The sequence below is a fragment of the Centroberyx gerrardi genome, chromosome 15 (assembly GCF_048128805.1).
Source record: "Centroberyx gerrardi isolate f3 chromosome 15, fCenGer3.hap1.cur.20231027, whole genome shotgun sequence".
Classification (NCBI taxonomy): Eukaryota; Metazoa; Chordata; class Actinopteri; order Beryciformes; family Berycidae; genus Centroberyx; species Centroberyx gerrardi.
Window position 1 is genome coordinate 4,115,946 of NC_136011.1, and position 13,812 is coordinate 4,129,757.

The window sequence follows — 13,812 nt, forward strand, 5'->3', positions numbered from 1 at the left end:
AAACACAACAACAACAACAAAATTGTGTAACTGTCCGACACTAAAAGTCCTTCTGTTTCTCTGTGCTTTTATCGACAAGCAGTATGTCCCTTCTGCGGCTAGGTGCTTACACAACAAAATATTTGGGATCCAAAGGTTTATTCGCCGAATCTGTTGTTACAGGTCAGTATCTCTGCTTAAGTAGCTCTACAGCTAGCCTCGATACGCGCTGTTCTCCCTCGTATGGAGAGCCAAACTCCATTCAAAACTCTGGCATTTTAATGTCGCCGTGTTTTTCGGCAAAAATGCATACCTCGCAGAACATGACTTAAGAGTTTTTACAAATAATGATGGTCTTCTCCATGGTCCAGCATGCATCCAATATATCCAGCCTGACATATCTGAGTGTCATCTTTTAGAATCGGTCCTCTTCGTATTCCCACAATCCTCTTCCACCAAACTACACCGTGAAGGGCGTAGCGACAAGTGTGAATCGATTCTGAAAGCTGACATTTTGTTAAAACAAGTGCTGCTTGGTGTATTTAATGTATGCCTAATTTACGAGTGGCACCCAATGATTCGTGGGAGGTCGAACGTTTTGTTCTATCCGGTATGTACCTTTAGCGATACGCAAGGCAACATGAAAGTGCCAAATTTTGATAGAAGTTTGGTGTAATGTTCTCTACATATAAGAGAACGGGCATGCATCGGGACATGGCTTAATTCGACTAATGTCTGCTCAGATTATGGTTCTGCCGGAGTTCACCCACTGATGGACCCCACTGATAACTGCTTCTCATTTGAAAGTTAATATTTCACTAATGTCAGGCTGTCCATTGTGTTGCTCTAAGCGCCGTAGCCGGTTTTCACATGATAGCCAAGTTGTGACTGTGGCTGACTGCCTGTCTCGTGCAGGATGTTCCCGCGCAGCCAGCGGAGCGGCGAAGGACCAGGAGCCGCTGAGGAAAGCCAAAACCCCGCAGGGCCGCTTCGACACCACCGAGGAGAAGAGCAAGGATGTTCTGGAAAGTGAGAAAGTTAAACAGTTTTCTGTGACATGGGGGACTAACTGCAACCAGTGATCTGACAACAAAGACAGACATATCTGTGTTGCATATACTGCAGTTGTTTATATCATGGTTCACTGATATGGGGTTTTGAAGGCGGGTACAATACTGATATGTTTGGATTGACACAACAGTCAGTCCAGTATATAGTGTCTTTAAATTTGACCATTTTCATGCTAAAACTTACAAGTATTCAGTATTTCCCCTCAAATTGTATTCTTGTCAGGGTGGAAAATTCTATGAAACCATCATGGGACACTAAAACTCTCCATTGAAACCCAGGATGATGATGATAAAAAAATAACAATGCATGTATTCATGCATATGCTTGTGTGGAATCTGATCAAAATGTCTCATTAGAATCAGTTCAGGTTCAGGTCTTTCCATAGACAACCAGTGTAGTATTGATCAATTCCTGTCCTTCCTGTCCTCCTAGAATTCCCCGGTGATGTGAACCCTGACACTAAGGAGAAGGGGGGACCCCGGGGTCCAGAGCCCACCCGCTATGGAGACTGGGAGAGGAAGGGCCGCTGTATCGACTTCTAGTTGATTCTCTGAACACCTGGGTTATAGAGATGTACAGTCACTGTTCAGATCAGAAGATGAACATGAAGAAAAAGTGCTGCTGATTCTGACTGTATGTCCTTACATGGGAATATTTTAGAGAAGTGAGAGTTTTTGCGTCTAGTACTTAACTTTAATGTCATTTCCCCCCCACGAGAGAACATCATAATGTATTTATTTTTGTGGATTTTGTTAAGCAGACATACTCAAACAAAATCTCTACAGCGATCACTCATACTTGTGAAGTTGCAGTACATATTTTGCACATCGTGATGTTTTGTTTAAATGAGTGCGAGAGTATTGAATGCTTGTCATGCGAGGTCATTCCTTCTTGTACAGGAGTCTGAATGTTTTGATCAATAAATGGAAAGATTGTTATATCTACAAGTATGTTGATGGGTTTATTTTTCACTGTATATTCGAGGCAACACTTTACAATGGCTTTATTCCACTGTGTTAACCTTTAAGCTATGGAGAAGTGCTGTAACAAAATAATACTATATAAATCTCAGCAACACAAGTAGAAAATGCACAGTGTGGTTTTTCATTTTTTTCTTTGTCTGATTTCTTCACTGACTTCCATTATTCCACATCCATTATTATCATTATTATTATTATTAGACTGTTGCTTCAAATGAATGAATGAAAAATAGAGTTGAGCTATTCAGAAATACTATATGTAATAAAGATTATTATACAATATTAATTATTTCTGATCAATAATTCCATCAAATAAATGGTGTATAAGATGCATGCACTTCCTCCTGTCCCCACTAGAGGGGAGTAGAGACATTTCCTTCTGCTCACCCTGTTTACAATTGAACTGTTGTATGTTATGCCGCCTTCAAATGCTGTCAGAAATATCGTAATTCTGAGTTTTCCTCCTCATTCATTCACAAAATAATTATGTGCCACTTGAGTAAAATGACAGCCATAAAAAAAACTACTGAATAAAAGGATAAAACTGTTTCTAATTATTAGTTATTATTCCCTAACCCACTGCCTCCAAGCTCAAAGAGCTCTACTGAAGCAAAGGTTAACTCCACTGCACCAGCAGCAACAATGATGGTGACTGTGTGTGCTGCTCAGAGCCAAGGCAAATAAATATTAGAAATAGTGATGATAATAGTGAAGATGAGGAGAATGATGGTGAGTAACACCATGTGGGTAGGTATTATTCTTTTCTCAGCTCACAACCTCTGCTAGCCAACATCTGACCTTGCATTCAAACCGTAAAACTTCCAATAAAGACTCAAATAGTGGCCGGCTGTCTGTATGCATAAATAAAGACCGGGTAAAAATATGGCAGAATTTCTAGAAAGAAGTCGAAAGTAGGAGTTTACGAGAAGCAATTGAAGGCAGCATGATTTGTTAGGAGGAAGGAGGCTGCCGCAAGAATGCTACAGCAAAGATAACGTTACAACAACTGGAGGCAAATCCCAGCTAAACATTATTATTGTAAATGGGGTGAGTAGCTACCATTCGTATTGTTTTGAGATTAGACTAGTTTTTCAACGCCTTGCTTGGGTAGTTGGTTAAGGAGACACTGGGGAAATTAGCCGGAAAGCTACTGTAGCCTCACTGAACATGGATACATTGTATAGTGATGACTCGAACTTAAAACTTTGTAATATATTTCTGTTTAGGTAAAATGTTAAGTAATAGTGTTTAATTTCACCTTTTTGCGAGGCTTCGGTGCCTTCGTTTAGCCCCGATACGTGCCGTTTTCTCCATACAAGAAAGTCTATTCAAATATCTGGTAATTTATTATAGTATTGCTTGTCTTCAAAAGCTACAAACATGCTAGAACATGACTTGAGACCTTTTTTTAATTGTAAGGATACACTCTTCAATTCGGCATACAGCCAAAACATCAAGCTGCACTTATTTCAATAAACATCACTTTTCAGAATTGGTTCGACTTCCGCCCAAATACACAGTGGTGGGCGGTAGCGAGTAGTGTGAACCACTTAATAAAGCTGAGAGTTTGTAGAAATTTGGTGCTGCTTGGAGGATTATATGTATGCCGAAATTGCCAGAAGATCCTAACGATTCATAAAAGGTCTTATGTTATATTCTACCAGGTATTTACTTTTGACAATAAGCAAGACCACATCAAATTGCCAGATTTTTGAATGGAGAATGGAAGGTGTCGGTGCTGGCATATTTGTCATATTTGTAAGGTCACACAACCAGCAAGATAGTTGTTGCTTTACTCCCACATATTTCAGCTTTACATTTGGTTTTATATAGCCTACATTTGTAAGCATTTCGTTTCAACAGTTGAGTAGGACTTTCATTTACAATTTTTAAAAAAATTATAAGAGCGGTCAAAGCATTTCATAAATATTTTACAGGACAACATATCAGAAAATGTAGGGTCTTCAGAGAGCCAACACAAGGCCCTATATGGCTACAATGGCACCTTGCTTTGCCCCTAGGTCACTTCTGTTTGGTGTCACTGCTTGTTGCTATGGTTCCCCACTGCACCAGTTAAACAGTCCCACACTGACCAGTGTCCCTTGTGTTTACCATGTATAGTATATCAGGCTGTGAAAATGAACAAAGTCTCAAACACAAGGCTTACACATTTGTTGTCTTAACACTCATGAACATGAAAGTGAAAGTGGTGAGGTGTCAGATTTCCAGTATGTATTCCCCCATGTTGGCCTGTCACTAATACTTACATTACACATTGTGGGCATTTAGCTGTTGCTCTTATCCAGAGCAAGAATGAGTGACCAGGTTGGGGTTCAGTGTCTTGCTAAAGGGCATTTAGGATTAGGATTAGGGATTTGAACCCATCACTTTGTTGTGATAGAATAGTCTCTCTAAAACACTCAGCCATCCATGTCCTAGAAGCACGCATAAAACTGAATTGTTTATGGAATGTAGCCACTTACTGTATTTCTCTGCAGATGAATCCATTGCTGAATATTTAGGTTTATAGCTTAACACAGTTAATGGCTGTGCTCCTTAAATAATTTGTTTCATGACATTCAACACACATGGCTCCTAATCTTCAAGCCTTCAGGCAGACATCTGACTGAATAATGTGTGTGGAAGTCAGAATAACAGCCTCGCTATTGAGCAGTGAACATGCTGTAAAAGAGAGAGTGGTTTTGCAGTACATCATATCATCATATTTAGCCCTGCCATCATATTTGTGTAACAAAGAAGCAAGATAAGCTAAATGTGGTTCTGGTGTAGTACAGTGTTTGGTCTTTGTTCTGTTGTAGCCTTTGATTGACAGCTCCCTCTTGAGTCTAGCGCCACCCTCTCCAGGCCATCGCCATGGAAACCAGACACACTCACACAACGGAGGATACTGTGAGGAGTTCATCCATCCTGAGAATAACCTGTGGAGATATAGGAAAATGGACTGGATAGAACTAATGCGTTCCTTATCATTTTACTCTCAACGTACCAATAGAGCCACGCCATTTTACTATTCAGACATCATTCTGATTTTCAAAATTATTTGATCTGACCCCATTATATCAGCATCATCTTGTCTGTCATTATCGTGGATGGTGAATAATTTGTTCAATTTTAGCAAGGGGGAACGTCGGGAGGCTTTAATGCTTTAAAACCTATGGTAAAAAGGTGATGATTACATATTTTGAGTTGATGCTGTCTCCCTTCAGCCCCTTTCAAATCATCCCATTGTAGACATTAGTCTACTTGCTACTGTAGTATACATCCGCATTTCTCGTGTACACAAAATCGTGTATGTAGTGGAAACACTACATACTCATTTAATATCACACTTGGTATGTTAGTATGAGTAGCTCCCGGTTTCGAACACAGGCCTGGTGTAGTGTTTGGTTGCAAAGAAAACCTGCCTGGTTTGACACCCTTGCCCTAAGGGAAAACTAGAGCAGGGGCAGCACTCCAACTGTGAAAAAAGATTCTGTCACCTCAATTCTTCATGTTGCTGGTTTCCTTTTTAATTGTCTGTGTAGATTCATTTCAGTCATCCAGGTGGTAAGAAAACAAACATAGAACATGATCATCTTTTTTCACAGTTGGAGTGCCGTCCCTGCCCTAGTTTTCCCTTGGGGTAATTGTTTGACAGTGATTGGTTTGTGGCAGAGCACCAAGTCAAAGTTGGGAGAAGAGCATGTAATTGTCTTTTCCTTGTTGCTTTTTGATATTATCAGCACCAACTGCAGTTGAGGCAGCACATTTTCTACAAAAAAGTAATGGTGTGAACAACATTCTCAAAGTTAGCTGGCATGGAATCCCAAGGTACTTCATAATACACAAAACCTATATGCCCACATAACCTATATGCACATGCACCTGCTCAAAAAGTGACAAGACTGGATCTCAGTTGTGTTACATTTTATTGATGGCCAACATCATTGATTGACTATTTCTGGAGTGCTGCCACTTGCATGATTTTCATGGTTATGAAGCTAATATGTCTGCCACTGAAAACCACAATGGACACACTATGGCCCGCACTGCCACTGAGTCAGCAGGCCTAGTGGACAAAGAGTGGTGTTCTTCTTCTTTGGTCCAGTGAGCACAGGCAAGTCTGAGCATGCAGTCTTAATGAGATCAGTCAGGTGAGTTCGCCAAGGAGCAAACATATCATTACACTCGCATGGACCCAGTGCGATGCTTATCTGGCTCGGTGCTTGGTGATCGGAAAACAGCGAGTAGAGAGATTCCGCTCGCTAGGCAACTGTAAGTGTAATATATGTTCATTTGGAACGGGTGTTAATAGACTTGGATTATCAATTTAAAGCTACAATAAATAAATAGGACACATTCCACATGATCAGTCTGTATCTGTCTGTGACCCTGTGTGTTCAGGCCTAAATCCCCCTGGTTAGTAACTCTCGTCTATTTGAGAGTTTACTGCCTCTCGCACTTCTCATGCTGTCTTTTAATGGACAGACTTATTGATTGCCACACTTTTTTCCTTTGTCATTACAGTGTTTGCCATGGACGCATGAGGCGTCGGCGTGCCTCACCCCAGAGGCATGACGTTGGGACAGGACCTTAAACAAAAAATCTGCCGCAACCTCGCAGCTCCTCCAAGGTGCATGAACGAAAAGCAACCGAAAGAATGAAATAACCAAGCTAATCTCGGCGAACAAAGCTTTAATGTTAATAAACCGACACATTGCAGTTGTTAAAGAACTTCGACAGGGTAGCCTTCTTCATCATTCTTTCAGTTGACAGGACCATCCCACATTCTCTTCCTCCAATGGAAGCCAAGGGATACAGCAGGCAATGGAAGACGCAGATCCCGGAGTTTACACACACCAGAAGAAGCCCAACCCCGACTACCAAAGACACAGAAAGAGGGAGGATAGAAAAAGAAAGGGAAAGGGGAGGTTCACGGAAAAATGTTACCATGGCGCCCAGCTCCAGGTATTTGACTGACAGGCAGTATGTAGTGAGGAAGCCTCTGTTCTCTGTTGAGCAGCAGTCGTCCATCTTAAAGAAGGCACACCCACAGGAGCACCCTGAGAAGGTGAGGAGGATGAAGGATGAATGATTTTCAAAATAGAACAGAATTGAATCTACTGCTACTGAGACTGTAGAGGTTTTCATAAAGGAAACAATAATATAAGATCACACTGTATTTTATCAGGATCAGATCACTGTTGACCAGCAATTCTATCCATCTCCTTCCCCGTAGGAGACACAGTGGACAGGTTGCAGGACGGAACGATATCAGCAGCATGCCGCCATGGACTTCCTGACCAGACCGAGAGACGAGGCGACCCCAGACAGCCTCAGCCTCTCTCAGGGTAACCTCTCGCCTGCCTCGACCTCTGGAGAAGATCTCAGCTCATCCCTCGGTGTCTCGGACCTTAGGGACAGGCTGTCCCACGAGGAACCCGCCTTTGGGTCGCCCTACCTAGGCAGCATATTGGCTCGACGCAGCCTCTCCAGCCCGCCCCTGGAGGTCCATACCCTAACCTCCCCTCCCAGACCTCGATTTACGTCCACCCTCCTGTCTCCTACTTACACTCCCCGCTCGGGTTACTCCAGGCCCCAGCGGACTGAGTTCAGGTTAGGTGGCAAGGAGGGAAGAGGAGGAGAGGTCGAGACCAACCTAGATATATGCTCTTCTATAGGTTACTTGAAGAGACGTATTTCCCCTGCCCTCCACACCATGTCCCCCCATCAGGCTAACTACTGGGCCTGTGCCATCCCCAAATCTTTGCCCCCGTCCCCAGACAGGAGCTCTCCAGGCTGGGACCCAGACAGGGAGTACCAGGCCCTCTTGGACTACACCTACCCTCTGAGGCCAGGGAGGGTCGTCAGTGAGTGGGATAGCTCTGAGCTGCAGGGGGAATCTCCCCTCCAGGCAGACCCATGCCTACAGGACTCAGGAATTGGACTTGACCACCTTTGTAGCTCCACCAGCCTGTCAGGATTGGACTTTTCCCTGAGCGGCACAGGGCAGACCAGAGAAAGGGGGGTTCTTAGTGTAGGTCATAGGTCGTCTGACCTCCGTGGGCTCTCCAGATCCTCAGATGGCCCGCCCTGGGGTAGCCCTCTCTCCCTAACGGATCCTATTGGGTTGTCCTTGGAAAGTCTGGACTGCGGTAAGGATAGAGGGGGAATGAATCACTCGACTCGTAACAAAGGAGGCGGTCACTACCGTCAGCACTGCGCGCCGCCCTCCTCCACCTCCGCTGCCTTCATCCGCTCCACCAGCGTTCTTCCGCGGCCTGGGTGTGTCGGTGGTGGCGAGTGGGACGAGGAGTACCGGCCTCTCCCGGACCAGCTGGAGGAGCTGCAGGTCCTGTCCAGGCAGGTCAGTAGACATGGAAAGTAATTGAATGTACCTTTATGCAAGTGCTGTACTTAATACTTGGGATGCATTCACTCAAGCATGTTTGAAGCAGTTTATTCAAACTCCTTTAATTCAGGTTGTTTGGCCAGGCGAGAACAATTAGATTCAAGCTCACGTGATACCAAATAACTGCACAGAGACGCCTGGAGATGTGAGTCTCAGTCTTCTTTCAAGTGAACTGCGGTGTGGTTTGTTAGGACTGAGAACATAATCTGAACCAGCTACAGTAGTTCAGAAAAATGCAAGGTTTTATGAGTATAAGAAGACTGCTGTTGACATCTGATAGCATGATAAAATGAAGCGAGGGCAAACTGCAGTCTGTGCAAGTTTCAGTAGGTTAAATTTAAGACTTTTAAAAGCCTTTTTAATGCCAATTAGAATTAAATATATGTTCAATTTTGCAACTGAATTAGATCTGCAGAAACCCTACCAGTATTTTTAGAGTATTGAACTAAGTAGAATTTTGAATGGAGGACTCTTGCTTGAGTGCTTTTCAACATGGGCATTTCTGCATTCACTCAAGTAAAGAACTGAAGTATTTCTGCAGGTCAGGGAGGTGACAGCCCAGCTGAGCCGGCCTGTCACCGCCAGTTGGGAGTCTCTGGAGCCAGGCACCACCTCCATCCTCTCCTCCATCACCCTGCCCGAGAAACAGGAGGCCGAAGAGGAGGAGGGGCAACAAGTCAAGGAACGGGAGGATGACGGTCAAGAAGCGGATGAAGGAAAAGAACACACGGACAGAGAAGAGGGGTGTGCTCCTGAGGCCTCTCAGTACCTCAATAAGGGTATGCATTTCATCATGGAGGAACTGGTGGCATTAAGACCTAAACTGAGCACTGTTTATATACACACAGTTTGACATACAGTTAGCCCAAGTACACTGACTGAGGCCAACCTGTTCTTTCCCTGAAATAGACTGACCAGGTGAAAGTTCTGATCCTTTATTGATTTCACCTATTAAATCCACCTATTTCACCTATTTGTGTATCGCATTTGGCTGAAAATAACCTCAGATTGAAGCTGACAATCTGCACTTTAGCTTCATAGCAGTTATGCCATTTCACATTCAGAATAATTAGGAGAGTATGAAGCCTTCCTGCCCAAATACTTGTGGAGCTCGTTTTAAATCTATGCATGGCTAATTGGTTTGGTCACCGCAAATCCGTCTCCCCTCCATCTGCAGTACATCACGGGGACTCCTCTGAGGCAGCGAGGAGGAGACCTGGAGCCTGGATGGAGTCCGTCGGCGCAGGACTGAGTCGGTCCAGTCTCAGGGAGGTGGAGGCTTTGGTGGAGCAGCTGAGCGGCCTCACCCTGCCTGACATCCAGCAGAGGACCCAGGAGGCCCAGGAGCAAGCTGACTCCCTCATGCAACACATCCAGGTACTGACAGAATCCGACCTACTGTAGAGGCTTTGCAGTTACGTCAAATCTCTTAACACTGTAATGTATATGACTATATTTCAAGTTTAAAGTCTGCAGGGTTTATATTTGGTGTGACCATAGTATTCTAAACCAGCGATGAACGTGTTCCCCATCAGATGTTCTGCTCAAACCTGGATCAGCTCATCCAGTGGCTTTACACAGTGTCGGAGAGGATTGATGTGTTGGCTCCACCCACTGTGGACATAGAGAGCGTCAAGTCGTCCCTAGCAGAGTATCAGGTGAGCGATGACCCTCAAGAGTCCTCGAACTGAAGAACGACCCGCTGTCATGCATGCTTTTTCATTCGCAGTGTTGACAATATTTCATATTCACATTTTCAGAGTTTCCAGAGAGAAGTGTGTGCCCATCAGCCCCTGACGAGCTCTGTTCTGCAGACCGGAGAAGTTCTCCTCGCCTGCATCAACACCACGTCTCCAGGTGAGTCTCACTAATCTGCCTTGTGGTCTGCAGCTAGAAAGTTTTGACCGAGAAAAATAAGCTGCAATTTTCTGTTGTATTTGGCAATACCTTTTAGAACTTTACATCGTTTTGAGGAGTTAACAAGCGCTAATTAGGCAGCATTAATTGAAAATGAACAGAGAAATGACATCAGAGCTTACCATTGACCCCAGTGATGGATGCAACCGTTCTCCAAGCATCATTTTTGATACTTTTATTTCTGTCTTCTTTCAAATAAAAGTTCTAGAGAACTGGGAAGCTTTGACTGGGTGTAGTCAACTTCTCGTCCATTTTGCACTCAGAACTCAGGCAGAGCTACTCATGAAATGAAATCACATTGGTAGGGAAACAAGGGAGCGTGGAAATCTGATTGGCTGTTGAGGGCCAATGACTGAAAAGTTCAGCTGTGGCCAATTTTTCTCTTTCTTTGCCGAAAAGCCTGTTGACCGTCCACACATCAGCTGAGTTTCCTTGGTCGCTCAGGTCTACAGGGAAGTGAATGGACGTCCGGTGACTTGATTTTGTTGACGCATGATTCTTGAACTCTTGACCTCAAGTAGAAGTCTCTACAGTAGTGTGACAGACCATGTTGGGACTCAGAGTTGGGTTTTAGAACGCTTACAATGGAGCCCCGCATTCCACTGGAGAAACAGCTGATAGTTGTTAAAGTGGAAAATTTGAATTTGGTTTCAGGTTACTGGCTATATTGTGCTGCCATAGCATACCCAACTCCCTGCAATGTACAATGTACTTAATGAAACACTGTTGACTTCTATTATGTAGACTAGTGTGTCACATTAAAATGTTTTTATGTAGACGTTACCTCCTTCCTTTGTCTTTTACTGTCATTGTCCTACATTGGAAGTTAGGGTAACCCTTTAGAGAGGCTTAGGTTGTATTGTAACATCATTGTGTGGTGGTTACATAACAATATATACTACATTGCAGTACATGCATGAGCAAAAAAAAACCCACTTAGGTAAGCTATCTAACTCCAGGGCCACACTTAATGCGCTGAATGCGATGGAAGTTCATTAATTTCAAATGAGAGGATCCATTACCGCTGCATCATTCAGTTGCAGATGCCTCGCGTTGTAATGAAGGTGGTGCAAGCATCAGATTTTTCTATGTGGTAACACTGCAACCAATAACCAGTTTCACCTCAGTGCATTTCAGTCATAGGATCCTAGTGTACAACTCTTTGCAGCAATATTAATGCATTTTGGGTGAAGCATGGATCCCTTTGTTAAGAATTTAGCAGACGGGGAAGCCCATGTTTCCTCTTTATGAAGTGACCTAATTGTTGGACTCATGGTAACCAAGCATGGTATATCCAGTTAGACTAAACCGATACTAATGAAGGGTGTGGTCGGCTTTTACTGACAACAGACATTTTGGTTAACACAATGCCCCCCTTTGTTTCACTCTCAACATTCTTCTTTGACAAGAATGTGTACCATTGTGGAGAACCAACATCTGAAACTGTTGAAGCTGAATTGGCTTCTCATTCCATTACTTAAGTGGCTTAGATGTTAGGCTCAAGGCAGGATTTCTGGGTGTTGAAGTTCAAATTTTTCAAACGGTTACCACCAATTGGCCAGTGTTGGTGTACTGAGGTCTGCTCTGGTTGGCTGAGGTGACTCTATACCACAGTCCTCTCTGCTGAGACACAGAAAACAGTGTAATCATGTATATGAGCTGTAAATTCATGTATTAGTTTCAAATTCAAATTTTCTTTCTCATTTCTCATTTTTATATACTGGGTGTTTCAAAAGTAGGTATACATTTTTATATACATTAACACTCACAATTTTATTAAATATTTTTCCTGTTTACAGGTACACCTATTATGTATGGACTATTGAATGAAAGGATTAAAATTATATAGCTATGTTTTTCATTATTAAAAATTGTATACCTACTTTTGAAACATACTGTATTGCATATATATTGATATTTTAATATTTTTTCACTTACTTCATACTCCATATTTCGTTTTTTTGGTAGATTTTATAATTACATTTCTTTAATTTTTTTTTTTTTTTTTTTTGCTCCGTCTGTTCTACATACACATAATGCTGTAATTGAGAATTTTTCCATACTTTCATTCATACATTTCTACTTAATATGTTTGAATTGTCATGCATTTTGTGGAATACTCCCCTTTTGCTATATTCATATTTCTATTCACTTTACTGGCTGTATCCTGTTAACTGTTACTGACCCAACAGAGAGTATTAGTTTCACCTTGTTATAATTTCCCCAACAAATGTTTCTCTCTCTTTCTTTTATCTCTCTATCTCTCTCTCTATCTCTCTATCTCTCTCTCCCCAGTTTTAAGAGACACCCTGGTCCTGATAGAGAGGCAGTCCAGAGCGCTGGAGACCCACACCGAACACTTCTTCTCCTCCATCCTGTCTGCTATGGACAGCCTGACCCGACCCAGTCAGCCCAACAGCCAGGCCAGTCAGCCCAGTACAGTCAAGGAGCCCAGGGTGGGGGTCCAAGGGTCCACTTTGTGAACAATTTATTTTCATTATGCGTACAGGACATGCCAGTGAACCAGGATTTAATTTTTAAGTTGTTTCTTTCATTTCTGACTTGCCTAGCTCCAGCAATTCTGTTTTTTGGACACAAATTTCTCACAGAATTTCACAATTGACTGCTTTTTTTTAGACACATTATTTGCAACTGGGTATGGCAACATGTGGAGTTTTTTATTCTATTATATTCAATTTCATTATATTTCAGCAAAAATTTTACTTTTTTTTTTTTTTTGTAAGTCACATCAGCGAGCATTCAGTACATACAGTATCTTGTCAGTCATCAGTCGTTGCTCCTGATTAGCCTCCATTCATGAAGTCACACTTCACATATTGTTGATGTAGTTACAGCACCCTCTAGTGCCACACACTTGCCTTTTTGTTTCATGTCCTAGGTTCGTGGTGAGGTTCAACCTTTCACCCAGTCTGTCAGAGTGGAGACATGTGGTACGGGTCCTGTGTAAACACAAAATCTAGACGGACTGTCCCTTTTTAACATTTTCTCCCTTCCTTCTTTGAGTGAATGTCCAGTCTGGTGTGCTTGATGCAAGAACTGTGGAAAAATACATTGGCTTGAACCAGCTCAAGGAATAAGGTGGTTTCATCTTGGCACAGGTCTGATGATGATGATGATGACTCAGTCCCAGGTACCCTTCCTCACTCAGTCATAACCAAGTTCAGTGTGTAACTGATTATACAGCATCCTCATCATCAGAGTCATCATTCGAACTTTTTCTTCTCTCAGCTACAATTTGATTGGACAATTGGATTTAGCATTTCACCAGCCAGTTTAAAGTACTAGCAGCCAGAGTATCTTTTTATAATAGAAAAGACTGAATGAGCACAGGTTGGCTGTCTACCAAAGCGGCTAGAAAAGAAGAAGAGTCGTAGTCACAATATTCCAGTATGTGGCTGCTGGCTACTGCTAATTTCAAGCCCTGGTTTTGAA

The 13,812-nt window shown here is 42.8% G+C and overlaps 2 protein-coding genes across 3 annotated transcripts in view; both read left to right on the forward strand.

Moving 5' to 3' along the window:
• sdhaf4 (succinate dehydrogenase complex assembly factor 4) overlaps window positions 1-13,812 on the forward strand; it is a 369,114-nt gene continuing 355,302 nt past the window's right edge. The window contains exons 1-3 of one of the 2 annotated variants that reach the window (XM_071912633.2): window positions 1-162; window positions 895-1,008; window positions 1,483-1,597. In XM_071912633.2, the coding sequence (XP_071768734.1) occupies window positions 84-162; window positions 895-1,008; window positions 1,483-1,592 (303 nt within the window). In that variant the 5' untranslated portion in view covers window positions 1-83 and the 3' untranslated portion in view covers window positions 1,593-1,597. Of the gene's footprint in view, window positions 163-894; window positions 1,009-1,482; window positions 1,998-13,812 lie in introns of those variants that run through there. The other variant, XM_078288578.1, reaches the window with a different exon arrangement.
• On the forward strand, window positions 2,976-12,928 carry cep68 (centrosomal protein 68). Its single transcript, XM_071912635.2, has 9 exons — window positions 2,976-3,077; window positions 6,558-6,663; window positions 6,800-7,101; window positions 7,270-8,397; window positions 8,984-9,221; window positions 9,620-9,819; window positions 9,978-10,100; window positions 10,203-10,299; window positions 12,655-12,928. The coding sequence occupies exons 3-9, from the start codon at window positions 6,832-6,834 to the stop codon at window positions 12,840-12,842; spliced, it is 2,244 nt and encodes a 747-aa protein (XP_071768736.2). The 5' UTR covers window positions 2,976-3,077; window positions 6,558-6,663; window positions 6,800-6,831; the 3' UTR covers window positions 12,843-12,928.

What these genes read in the sequence shown, in the direction of transcription:
- cep68 (XM_071912635.2), top strand. Translation starts at nt 6,832, where the DNA reads ATGGAAGCCAAGGGATACAGCAGGCAATGGAAGACGCAGATCCCGGAG. An exon ending in CCCTCATGCAACACATCCAG is followed by an intron (nt 9,820 to 9,977) that starts GTACTGACAGAA and finishes GTTCCCCATCAG; the next exon opens with ATGTTCTGCTCAAACCTGGA. An exon ending in CGTCCCTAGCAGAGTATCAG is followed by an intron (nt 10,101 to 10,202) that starts GTGAGCGATGAC and finishes TCACATTTTCAG; the next exon opens with AGTTTCCAGAGAGAAGTGTG.